Source organism: Phoenix dactylifera, chromosome 15 (assembly GCF_051530095.1).
Source record: "Phoenix dactylifera cultivar Ajwa chromosome 15, Ajwa_hap1_PhDact_Kaust_v1.1, whole genome shotgun sequence".
NCBI lineage: Eukaryota > Viridiplantae > Streptophyta > Magnoliopsida > Arecales > Arecaceae > Phoenix > Phoenix dactylifera.
Window position 1 is genome coordinate 15,856,323 of NC_143204.1, and position 12,973 is coordinate 15,869,295.

Consider the following 12,973-nt stretch of genomic DNA (forward strand, 5'->3'; position numbering starts at 1 on the left):
TAATTCTAGAATATGCTGGTCATATTAATCCAATAGTTTTTGTTGATACAGAAGAAATTTTTTGCTTTCGCATGAAAACTTAAACTTCAGTTTATTTCTTAAATTTCTCTTTTGAATTATGACCGGCAAGGGTGGTTTCAACATTCCAGTACTTGGTTCTATATTGAAATGGTATGATACCGAGTATACAATTCTAGACTGTTTTTGAGTTCATGCTTACTATCTCAAATTCTTCTAGACGCTTGAACGCTTCGTACCTCTATGCTAGCTTTTGAATTCACTTATGGTTGAATTTAAATGGATTAGGATCCTTACCCTAGCAAGGATATTAGAGCTTAAATAGGAATATATGAAGACTTGTATAGACATATGATTTGTCCCATATTAGCTATGTGCTGGATAAATCTTGGATACTTATACAAGAAACCAAAATAATATTTTTCAACGAGTCATTTGAGTGAGACCTTAGTTGTTACATAAAAAGTATCTATCCTTTGTACATACACACTTCTGCCAGGCATGGGATCATATGTGTATCATTGACCAGAAAATTTACGAAAATTTGTAAATATGACCGACTTTCTAGAGCACTTGCTTGGTCATTCTTCACAAAACCTTTCAAGTGTCCCCTTCTTTTCTTGACACTATTACAGATGATGTTTTTTCCCTGAAAGTCCAAAAAGTTAGCAACACCGATTGCGTCTCCCCAGAATAAATGCTGAATAAATCATCTGAACCTTCAGTACAACATGTTTATAGCCCACCAATCAGACAATGGTGCTTTAGGAGGGCTGGCTAAATCCTCCACTTCCCTGAATTTATCTTCATTCCTCAGTAAGTACCCAGCCATCTTCTGATAACAACAAAATCCAAAAAGCTTTTACTGAAATTCTTATAGGCCATGAAGAACTTTCTTAATCCACCGATGAGCACTACTGATTATGTAGGTAAGAGCATTCATAAAACTGATGGTATCCCTTGGACCTTATATGCCTATTTGAGAGCATGCTGAATAATGGACTTTGAAGATAACTGTTTGTGCCTCTCCAAGTTACACTGAAGACCTTGAGGTCTCAGCTGAAAAAAATTCTTCTGCTTCACATAAAACACAATATTTGTATAACAGTTACCATATGAAGTATCGCAGGTCTCTTTCCCCACTGAAGAACTGCTTGATTTCCAGGATGGAATAAAGCAAAGTAACCAAGAACCAAAAGAGATTCCAGCAAAAGTATACCAACATATTAAAAAAAAAAAGCAAATTCTTCTCTGTATCTCTATTGGACTTTGACCAACCCTTTATCGATCCTCTCCCGATAATCATAGAACACAATAGTATTATTTTCACAAGAACTTGATCTTTCCCTTAATATATAAAAATAAGATCAACAGTTTTCTTTTTCAATTATAACTATTGGTAATTATCTAGTCAAAATGAACTCAATGACAACATATTACATGTGGATGAGTTGGCAATTCTAAATTCTCAAAATGTGTCGTCAAACATTCTATTTTTTTTTTTGTTTATTTGTTTGTTTTGTGAGGCAGATGGCTTACAACTAATACATGACGAGTATAAACACATCCAGCAACATCGAAATACAGTATATCTCTAAGCTCTTGAGTACAGTCACCAGTAGTTGTCATGAGAAAGCAGAAGAGTGGTAAGCCACATGTGAAGCCGCCAAGTCTACAGGTCAGTTTCCCTCTTTGGATGCCTTAAAAGAAGTCAGCCCCTGAGCCATGAACCAAATGTTGAGAAGCAGTTGGCAAACATCCAATAAGGTTGAAGCAGTTTGCCGACCCAGTATACGACCGTCTACGAGTCCCCCTCCAACTAGATACATGTAGCATGAAGCTGTAGGGCAGCATGGACTAACCCTTCAAAGGCAGCTGTAAGCTCGGCCATAGGAACATTTGTTTTCAGAAGCCTTCTTCTACCAACATAATGTGTCCTCTTTTATTGTCATATGCATGCTATTAACTTCATGCTAGTAAATGACAGATAAATTATGTCAACTTAACTTTCAGGCAAAGATAACCATCTTATATAAGCAAGATAATAAATCCAATAACAGAGCTGTTCAACTTACCATACAAAGACATTGACCATGGGTTCTGCTTGGGTTGGTGAAGCTGGTGGTATCACCAACAATATCAGCCATCTTATTATATCCATCACATTTATAAACAGTTTCTGGTTATCATATTTACCTTTTCTATATTCGTTGTTTGCGAGTCAACTTTCTGTAGCTCCCCCTCCCTTGTATTCATTAATTTGATTGCTGACTGAGACTTTAATAACATGTTTCAGGTACTTTGATCAACTCGGAATGGCATTAAAGTACAATACAAAAGTTTATTGCAGGCAGATTCTGATTGGTGGCAATTATATGGTCTCCTTGACATAGAAACATTCATACCAAATCCCATGGAGCTTTTGTGCAGTGAATTCTCTCAAAGTAGATACATGTATTTATTTTTCTTATTACTAATGAGCTTCAACTGTAAGTTGAATTTCAAAAGGAGTCCTGCTTGCTCACAATCTCTGGCTGGTTTTAGTTGCTAGAAAGATGAAAGAGGAAAAATTTCAAAATCAATTAAAAGGAATTGGCACAGGATAGAACTCATTAGTGAATTCCAAAATAGATTTTCTAATAGAGACAAATGGAATTCATTTTTTTTAAATAATTTTCAAAACAGTTGATTTGCCAATTAGGTGCATTTTAAAATCTATAAATCTATCACATGTAGTAGTTACTTTAAATTTGTGTTCATAAGAGATACTGAAGGAAATTTAGCTCAACACATTATTCTCCCCCTCTTTCATTAAACTAGAGGCTCTTAAGATCAACTGTTTGAGCTTGCAGCCTTTTTTAATCCAGGCCCTCGAGTTCAGCGAGCCGAAGCCACCAAGAAAAAGGAAAAATTCTACTTGCTTAGATATTATAGCTTGAGAGATGAAATAAATAAATAAATAAGAATCAATCACTTGATCATATTGTAAGGGTGCTGGAATGTCGGTCTCTCTCTGAGAGAGAGAGAGAGAGAGCTTTGAAAATTCAAAGTACTTTTTGGCTGAAATCCTCTTATATTACTGAATGCTGCACTGCTTGTCCAACATGCAAATGTGAAAGAATAAAGACAGCAAAGAATGGTAAAGCGCAAATTTCTTCAACGCATTCAACTCTGAAATGTTTAGTAGGAGGCTCATCAATGATTGCCACAAGCTGGAGCTTTGAAGTCCTTGAATCTGACAAAGACAATCGAGTAAGGAGCAACGTGTAGAGGGGCAGCAGCATCAGCAATGAATGGGGACATTTCAGGGATCTGCCCATCACTTGTAGGTTTCAAGGGTTGCCCATTAAGAAGCAAAACTCTACTTTGGATGTTCCCACCTTGAGGAGTCAGATGGTACTCTTCCCTCTGTCCCTTCTCTGTTACCGACGCTAAAGATTCAGTCAGTAGAGGTGGATACAGGTTCAGGTCACTGGAAACTGTGACATCGAAGGATGTTGAGTTTGATAGGTTGATCAGCAATAAAGTAACCCCAGGCTGTCAAAGAAAATTGAAGACATGAGCAATATAGGGAGACATAGGAAACAGAAGTAGATGAAATGGACCGAATTTTTAGTCTTACCTTTTGTTTGGAGCAATGAGCATAGGCTCGAAGGAATGGTGAGCTCTGGTGAGTGGCATGAAGAACACCAGGTCCCATTAATCGATGCCACAACAGAGCACTGATCAAAGGAAGGAAGAAAAAGGTGAAGGGGAGATAAAACTCGTCAGCCGTTAGACATTTGAGCAGAATTTGTATTGATAACTTGACTCCAACTTATTGAATCTAACCTATAGAAGTCTGGGTTGGGGATGAATGTGGTGGTGTTAAGGAGAGCATAGTTTCCTCCAATCAAGGCTTGCCGGCAGAAGACCTTGTGCTTAAATGTGCTTACCATACCAAGCTGATCTAAATACCTGATCAAGCCAAACTCCATCTGTTAGTTTCTCATCAGAATTTTTTTCTGGATAGGTTTAACAAAAAGCCACAGAACAGGTTTAAATTTATAGTAGAAATAAAGGACAAAGAACTGAATTAGCATCAATATACCTACAAATTATGAATTAGTACAAGGAACAGAGAACTTTCTACGAAGGCAACAAGAAAATGGGAGATCCAGCATCTTAATTATTATTTTAGTAGAAAAGGGCTTGATTTGGAGAATGCAAGAGCTGTTGGAAAGTGTGGAATATGCTGTAGACTAGAAATATGAATTAAAATAATGTATTTTATATAGAAGAAGAGAAGATGCATGTAAAAAACAGTTAAACCAAACAAGCCATTGTCATGAGTTTGTTATAAGGCTAAGTATTAGACAATTGAAGGCGATCAAATTGCCTCACCAGAAACTATTTGCAAAGGTATTCGACACATCTTTGCCTCCACTGTTGTAGGCGCCGCCTGCTTCACCAATCCAAGCAGAACTCCATGGGCCAAAATCCTTGATAACGGCCAGAATATCATTATATATCTGCGCTATCTGATACAAATAATAGGGGTCTTGAATCCTATAGATTAGCTCTTTATCAACACCTGAACACAGGAAATCCGAGAAAAGTTATATTCTCCTAATCTATTTTTCTTGTAAAATTCAGAAGTGACTGAATTGCCCTTGAATGCATTCATGAAGACAAATCCAAGTTTAATCAAAGACATTTAATCTAACCGACCTGCACCAAGGTTGTAAATATGATGAGTAACACCATTTACAACACCAGGTCCTGATGTCTGAAGCATGTCAGCGAACCATTGTGCTTCAAAAAAACCACCAGGGCCCAATAGCTTCGGTTCAGTACTGGAATTCTTGTATAAATCACCGATCAGTTTTTTCAGGGCAATCAAATCCTTGCCATACTGCTTAGGATCCACACTTGCACCGACCCCTTGCCCAGAGAGCTCATTTCCTATCAAGAATTGAAGCAGGAATAAATATCTGGAACAATTAGGGAATCAATAATTTTCATCATGTCGTTGAGTACCAAATTCCCAAGATTCAATCTTATAATTCCTCAAGACAGAGTATCTGATGAGTTTCCGAGCGTTAGCACTGTCCCAGTCGCCAATGTAGAGGTTACCCTCTGGGGCTTTTCTCCTCCCAGCAAGTGCATTCAGTCCGAACGTTATTATAGCTCTGCAGCCATCAAATAATCAACAACAAGATTTCAGTAAAGTTTCGGGATAGTGATTGTTCCAGAAAAATTCATGAAAACATATCAATGGATGTTGTTTATTGACATCACAAAAATTGGAATTGTACTAGTGGAGATCTTTCTTAAGTGCAAAGATTTGTCATTAAATTTCAAATGTACTTAAAATTCAATACCCAGTTTTATTTAAAAATGCATTGAGTTCATCCCATCTAGACTTGCTGAGGCAGCCCCTAGAGAAGCCAAAGAGCCCATTTTGATCAAGCTTGAAGTCTTCACACTGGGCAGGTTTTCTTCCTATTTTATACACCACGTGGTCTTGCAGTGACCCTCCAAGCCTAACCCTCAGAGACTTGAAAGCTGCAACACAAACCATAAATTCCTTTTTTTTTTCTTGGAGGGGGGGGCGTGAAGATCAAAGAAAATTGCTCTGTAATATAATTGTCTGAAAAATGTCTGAAAAACACCACCTATGAAACAATTTACCTTTAATGGCATTAAAAAGAATAGTGTTGTTCAAGTCCTGCAAGATAATAGAGCCAAAGTTCAGCTTAATGTTACAGTACATAAACATGATATGCAAGCATGGACCCATTGTAATTTCTATATAATACTCCTAATTGCTAATTTTAAATTATATTTAAGGAATCCTTCTGTATGTCCCTGTGATCTCATTGCAAAGAATGCCCAAAAATACAACACCAAGGACTATGTTTTTACAGTTGTTCTTCCTTTTTTTATCATTAATCTTAATGCCCTAGATCTTTGCATGCATGACGGGTGCATGCATTTGTTAGGACATACATATAGTATTGCACATGTTAGCACATTAAAATCTATGTTCACGAAACATTGGCCATGCTGCATTAGCAAGAAAACTCATGCATGCACATAACCATGTGTGCTAAGAACATAAAGCCATAGATAAACACAATGACAAAATCATGGCCAAGTGGCACGGACAATGCATGCTAGCATGTGCAAAAACAAGAATATAAGACATAAGACTAATCCATCAAAATCATAGCAATGCCATGCATGGAAAAAGACAAACTTGGATGGCCAAGATAAGTAGAGGACACACGTACCAAGTTAATGATGGAGGAATTGTACCAAGGGCACATGTTATAGTTGCACTTCTCCTTGGGCCACCAGTCGATGGTTGCACAGATGAAGTTGTCATCTGTTTGGGCAATTGTGGTCACTGCCTTCACGGTCACAGTCACCATGTCCCCTAGACCCAAAGAGAAGCTGGAGAAGAGCAAAATAGAAAGGAAGGAGGATTGGACACCCATGGCTCTACCACCCATTGAGAAGGCCAAAATTTTGAGTTAGAAGACACGGATGGTACAAGAGGGAGGCGTGGGATGGAAATACTACAGGATCTGGGCTTTTTATAGATGGATAAGTTTTCTAAAATTGGGAATGTCATTAACAGAAAAGGTAAGGATTGTTAGGAGCTCAAACCATCATTGACTATATTGTTAAGTACCTGGCTATAAATAGGTAAAAATTTAACCATCTCCGAGACAAGACAAGATAATACCCAATCCTTTGGACAGGTTTCTTAACTTCCCGCTGTAGATTTCAAATGAGCCTTCCCTTCAGTTTAATCCAAGCCTAGTTTCCTCATGAGTCAGGCTTGGGTCATTCCAGCCAGGGTTGCAGCTTAAGACCCATAGCTGGCCTACGCAATTTAGACTTGATTCACACTTGAAGTTAAAACCTATGTGTCAAGCATGGATCCCAAATTGGAAATTGGAAACTGTCTGCCTGAATTGGCTCAAACCCTAGGTGATTGATGAGCTGGATCTTGATGCCAATTCAGGTTGTGTCTGGGTCAAGCTAGATTCTGACCCAAACCAAACTCTCTTGCAGCCCTATGTCCAACTTAATCTAGAGCCAACCTTTGTATCAATCATTATAATTTTAAGACTCGGTTTGGTGTTCATGAATCATAATTTAACGTCAGGCTTATTTGTCTAGCACTTTGTTTCAGGGATCAGATTTCCACAAGGCTTTTTCTTAAAGTTCAGTTGCTCTAGATGATGGGACATAAAATGTATATAAGTAGGCCCTCTGAAAGTATAGACTTTGAGTTCAGGTTGATAATATTTGTTCAGTTGTGCAAGACGAGATAGTCGATATGAATCATTACTAGACTTGATTCCATAAGGGGAAAGAAAAAAACTAATATTTGTAGCAGCTTTGCTGAGGCACGATATAGATCTTTGTTTATGCAAATGCTTACTTTTGCTCCAGCACTACTTTGCCGGTGATCATAAATATACTGACTAAATAGATGTCTGGGGTCAGGCACCAAAGAAACAGGACAAGATAATTGATTAACACAACCAGGTGACCTTCCTTCTGCTTTTCTTGAAACAGCATATCACAAGACAACACAACTGCACTTATTCTTTTTTGGTTTGCTCGATACCTTCTCCGCACATGGATAATCTATGAAAATAAACAATCCGGATTTAGAGCAAGAGAAGCAATATACTGGAATCTATTTATCAAGTATTGATAATACAAACCAGTCCATCTTTCAGAAGAGGGGGGGGCAAACAACAACATGCATAGTTGTAACTTCAGAAAAATCACACATTGGGCTCCTGCACTCCGCTAAAGTTCAATTGTTCTCTAATATTTTCCCTGCGCTAAACAACTGAAGATTGTCTGCAGTCTATGTACCATTCTCCTTCTCTGTTGTTAAACACCATTTTGTGGAAGAGATCTGAGTCAGCAGTGCTAAAAAGTAGCATAAAGGACATGGAACAAAGAAATAAACCAATTAAATGACTAGATAGCATACATGCTGCATATTATACAAAAGAAAGAGAGACACAAAACATAAAGTTTATATATGTCGAGTACTTGATAATTGATATTCTAATACAGATGTCACATTACTGCTCTTTCTGTAAACCTGAAACTGAATAACCTTATGCCTCTTCTTATAGTTCAAATATCAAGCATATATCAATCAAATAATTGATAATAGATGCTTTCTGTCAAGGGAAGAACAGGTTATATTACAATATTTCTTATTCTAGTACAAGTGCATAGCAAGCGTCAACAAGTCACATATCCATTATGCCTGCCATCAACAAATTTCTGAGAACTTATGATGCATTGGAACATGAAGTATTCTTATAATAGTTTTGAAATATAACTTTTCCAATTTAGTGATCACATAGGAGACATATATCACACCTGAGAAGTACTGCCACATGATGCTCCAAGCTATGTGAATCACTAAATCTTTTCCTAAATCTTTGATCAAAAATTTCTTTCTAATGCTGTCATAGTTAAGTGAAAAATGCATCATTTATGTTCTGGATAGGTTTTGTACATAAAATTCATTTTATTGTGAACTAACTATCTTCTGAATTATCTATTCAGTTTGTTGATGCATAGAGTTGTCACCTCAAATTTCAACCACTCCAGAGACCAACATTAAGAAGATCCAAAATACTGATTTGAACATCCAAATATGACAACTGTTTTTGTAGCAAAGTATGATATGAAGACACACTTACCAAATAAATAACATTGGATTACTGATTTTGGTAGATATTCATAATATTTAATATGAAACTCTCATAATGTACAGAAATTACCCCACATTAAGGTTTTCTTGAGGTTGAAGTGTCGGAGATTAAGGATGCCTTGATAATTGGAAACCGTACCAAGTGGCTCAAGACTAATAAAGGTTTACATGTGGCCAAAGTTACCCACATTTTCCCTGATAAAACCTCACTGATATCTTCCAACTTTTATCTTTATGAAAGCTTATTCTATCCAGTATACCACAAGTTTATATCAGTATACTGGTTACTGTGAGTGCGGGGATCTGTTCACGACTTGGGACAAGAGATAAGGTCCTCACCACATTCGTCCAGAATCTCTCAGCATGCCTTCATCAATAATGATGAACCATAATGAAATAGAAGACACGACTTACAAGATGACAGCAGAATTTCTACCATCTGTACTCCAATAATTGCCATAAGGTTCATCAGACAAACCTAAGCACAGAAATTACAAAACATAAAACCACAATCACAAAAAGACTTACTGTTCTATGAAAACATAGGATATCAAATATACAGCAAGGAAGTATGCTTGGCATTAAAAACATGACAGTAAAACTCAACAATCTTCGCACAAATATCAAGAACAATACCATAACAGGATCCAACAATTATATGAAAGATTCCAGACCATATTTGTATTTACCGAAATAAATCCAATAAATAAATCCAAAAACACTCAATTATAAGGTATAGATCATATGATCAAAAGCCAACCTTTAGGCCACTGAGCAAGGATGCTTTCTTTGAGGGTGGCAACACATGTAACAGGCGCACACTTCTTGAACCAACGTCAGAACCATCGTGCAATCGAAACATGATCTCAAGCGGCCCTTGTACTGCAGACATCTCCAAGGGTCGCATAGCGACTCTGGAATCAAACAACCACAAATTCCTGAGCAAACCTCTCTGTAGTTTTTGTTAAAAAGCCATTTCTTTTTTGCGAAAAAGAATCCCAAAGACTTCATTTTGATTTTTTTTAAAAAAAAAAATCGTTACAAAAATTAACTTGGTCATCAAAAAAGAAAGAAAGATGACAGGGTTTTCAAGAGAACATAAAATATATAAAGTTACGAATAACTTCATAACAGAAAGCAAAATCCACCCAAATCTCGATCCGGGTCTCCTTCCACACACACCAAAAAAAAAAAAAAAACTTAAAAATCGCGACTTTTTTCCTTGAATTACCCAAATTTAAATCTATGCCTTCTCCAAAACGCCAAAGAACCCTCATATCCCTCCAAGCTCCGCCAAAACAACCCAAATCTCGAACTTGGCGCTCCCAAAATCCGCAAAAAACTGAAAAAAAATTAGGTAATAAATAGGCACCGAACTGGAAGAATGGTAGTGATCCGAGTTCTCTAAGTCGGGTGAAGAACCCCAGGGCCGCAGCAGATTGGAGAGAGAGAGAGAGAGAGAGAGAGAGAGCATGCCTATCGGATGTTTCCTTCCATCCCTTACCTTCCCTCCTTGTCTACTGACCATGTCTATTATTTTCCTCAGTAGGTTGACACTACTGCTGTGCGCTTTAAAAATTTGTTTTTTTTACATATTTTTATTATTTTTAAATATATGAAAAAGGGAGATCTTACTTAGGGTTGCAAATGTGTTGAGGCAAGTAGAGATCTTGGATTGCTCTATATAAAAGATGATAGAAATGGAGCTGAGTTAGAGTTGAGTTTAAATGCTAAATGTTTATGCTTAGTTCCTATCCTAAACAAATGAGCTTGAGCAAGATTAATATCAAGTTGATCCCAAGTTTTTTTTTTTTTTTTGTTTCTTTTTTTATGAGCCATCCAAGCATGGTTATTTTTTATGAGTCAAGCTTCATGTAAGATTTATTCCATAATAAACCATAACCATGCTATACGAAAGAGCTCGGGTTGTTTGAAGGTAGCCGTGGTAAAACCTAAAATGGCACCAAAACATAAAACAACCAAGGCAGTGGAGTTCTTTTATGACTAAGAATCTGTATGACTAGAAATACTATAATAGAAAATAACTCTTACAACTCTCTTCATGAAAGAAAGAAAATATTGAAAAAGGCTAGTAATAGGAACCATAAGCTATTGTTCCTCCAAAATAGATAGTAGTGGATTGCTTACTGTTGCTGGAAATTTGACCCGGGTGCGGCCGTCGGCTGAGAAGGAGGAGCTCCGATGCTGAAAGGGCGGGAAGCGGTCCGTCGGCGAGCGGCATCTTCCGGTAAACCTGCAACAAGCCGGTGACCGGAATTTCCGGCGCCGGCCCTCCGATGCTTAAGTCAGAGAGGGGGCTTAATGGAGAAGAAAGGAGATGTCTTTTTTTTTTAGATTTCAGAGTCCAACCCCCACTAAGATAGGAGGGTTCCCCTTTTATAGTGGGGTACTGGATTACCTGTGATATGATAGGGCGAAGTTACCGTGTGATTGAGCGCGTCGTGCGGATTAATGCACGATCGTGCGAATCAATGCCTTGCCGTAGGAGGTCAGGCCGGAGCGCAGGAATTGTCATAGTTGATTTAATGTTGCCGAGCAGATTTGCCGTGGAGGGCTTAAGATCCGTAGATAGTTGGAGATACGCACATTGATTATTGAGTAAGCCGGAGGTCTGCAGAGACCATGCGCATTAATTGTTGAGTAAGCCGGAGATTTGCAGAGACCATGCGCATTAATTGTTGAGGGCGGCGGCAGGGCATGGTCCTTGGTCGTACTGTAGGTGGATGCGACCACAGTATACAGGTCGGGCGCCTTCAGGTCGGACGCCGGACCGGGCGCCTTCAGGTCGGATGCCCGGCCGAGCGCCTGGACGGGCGCCTTCAGGTCGGCTTCCAGTCGAGTGCCTGGTCGGGCGCCTTTAGGTCGGACGCCGGACCGGGCGCCTTCAGGTCGGACGCCCGGTCGAGCGCCTTCAGGTCGGCTTCCAGTCGAGCGCCTGGTCGGGCGCCTAGTCGAGCGCCCGGGCGGGCGCCTTCAGGTCGGCTTCCAGTAGAGCATCTGGTCGGGCGCCTAGTCGAGCGCCCGAGCATATGCCTCCAGGTCGAATGTCGTTAGGTACATGCCGACCGCGTACCCTTATGTTTCGGAGCGGCTTATTTTCCCCCAACACTTACCAAAAGAGTTTAGAATCACAAAATTGATAAAATTATTGATGTTTTGGGTCCCATCCTTGTAACTGCAAAAAAAATCTCCAAGGCCATCTCTCATAAGAGGATTGGTGCTTTACATCAATGAACACCCATGAATTGCACCAATCCCTTGTTGTCATGTGGCGCTGAGTTCGAAAGGTTTTTTTTTTTATACTAAGGTTGGTCATGTAAATTTTTTATTTAAGAAACATAAAAACTATTTTGAAGCATCTAATTGTACGCTTACACCCATACAGTGTTAGCTTAGCAATAAAATATTCAAACAATTCCTACAAATCACACCAATCATGTTATGCCACGTGACAAGAGAACTTTTCATATGCATGAAATATTGCTGCCTAGCATCATTGAGATACACAACTTCATGTATATATTTTTTGTTTTTTAATACTAGGGCTGAAAAGTCTGGATGTTATCCTACCGAATCTATTTTCATGTTCGGTCCAAATTGAATTTATATAGAAATCTTCGTATCCGATCTGATTCAAATACAGTTATGGGCATTTGCTTACAATTTTGCTGAATGCCAGATATAGATTTGGATATTAAGATTTTTTTCGGATATCAGATACAAAGTCATACATTAAGGTTTTTTTCAAGATCCGAATTCAAATACCTGGCTTAAAAAATCCACAACTATATAATCGGTTTTGTGGAGCATGCCAGCTCTAAAAAGGACTTCTTATGATGCTAAGGTTGGCCATCCAGATTTCTTATCGAAGAAACATAAAAAATATTTTCAAGCATCCATTTGTATGCTTAGTCCTATAAAGTGTTAGCAACAAAATATTGGAACAATTCCTCCAAGTCACACCAATCATATCAGGCCATATAGCAAAAGATCTTTTTATATGCATGAAATGGATGCGCCTACCATTATTGAGAAACACAACTTTATGTATATACATCTCTTTCTTTAATACTTGATACAATATGTATATATTTAGAAGAATTATACTTCTGGTTAGTATAATTATTGTGTTCTTTTAATAATTTCAAACTATCATATTCTTTATTAATTTTTTCCTTGATTCAATATTTT

The 12,973-nt window shown here is 38.1% G+C and overlaps 2 protein-coding genes across 6 annotated transcripts in view; one reads left to right on the forward strand and one right to left on the reverse strand.

Annotated features, from left to right (window-relative positions):
• The window catches only part of LOC103718176 (uncharacterized), a 74,310-nt gene that overhangs the window by 13,157 nt on the left and 48,180 nt on the right, over positions 1-12,973 (forward strand). The window lies entirely within an intron of this gene.
• On the reverse strand, positions 3,072-10,462 carry LOC103718168 (heparanase-like protein 2). 5 transcript variants are annotated; one of them, XM_088711223.2, is made up of 13 exons: positions 9,993-10,244; positions 9,522-9,675; positions 9,101-9,239; positions 7,746-7,914; positions 6,294-7,665; positions 5,692-5,728; positions 5,382-5,565; positions 5,038-5,189; positions 4,729-4,962; positions 4,402-4,591; positions 3,850-3,975; positions 3,641-3,740; positions 3,072-3,555 (listed from the first exon to the last, which is right to left on the reverse strand). In XM_088711223.2, the coding sequence occupies exons 5-13, from the start codon at positions 6,513-6,515 to the stop codon at positions 3,214-3,216; spliced, it is 1,587 nt and encodes a 528-aa protein (XP_088567349.2). In that variant the 5' UTR covers positions 6,516-7,665; positions 7,746-7,914; positions 9,101-9,239; positions 9,522-9,675; positions 9,993-10,244; the 3' UTR covers positions 3,072-3,213. The 5 variants fall into 5 exon arrangements, with proteins under 5 accessions (XP_088567349.2, XP_008805083.4, XP_088567346.2 ...); XM_008806861.6 differs by lacking the exons at positions 9,101-9,239; positions 9,993-10,244 and adding an exon at positions 10,266-10,462; XM_088711220.2 differs by lacking the exon at positions 9,101-9,239 and having other exon boundaries at positions 10,238-10,462.

What these genes read in the sequence shown, in the direction of transcription:
- LOC103718168 (XM_008806861.6), bottom strand. Translation starts at nt 6,515, where the DNA reads ATGGGTGGTAGAGCCATGGGTGTCCAATCCTCCTTCCTTTCTATTTTG. An exon ending in ATTCCTCCATCATTAACTTG is followed by an intron (nt 5,729 to 6,293) that starts GTACGTGTGTCC and finishes ATTATCTTGCAG; the next exon opens with GACTTGAACAACACTATTCT. An exon ending in GATTGAATCTTGGGAATTTG is followed by an intron (nt 4,963 to 5,037) that starts GTACTCAACGAC and finishes AATTCTTGATAG; the next exon opens with GAAATGAGCTCTCTGGGCAA.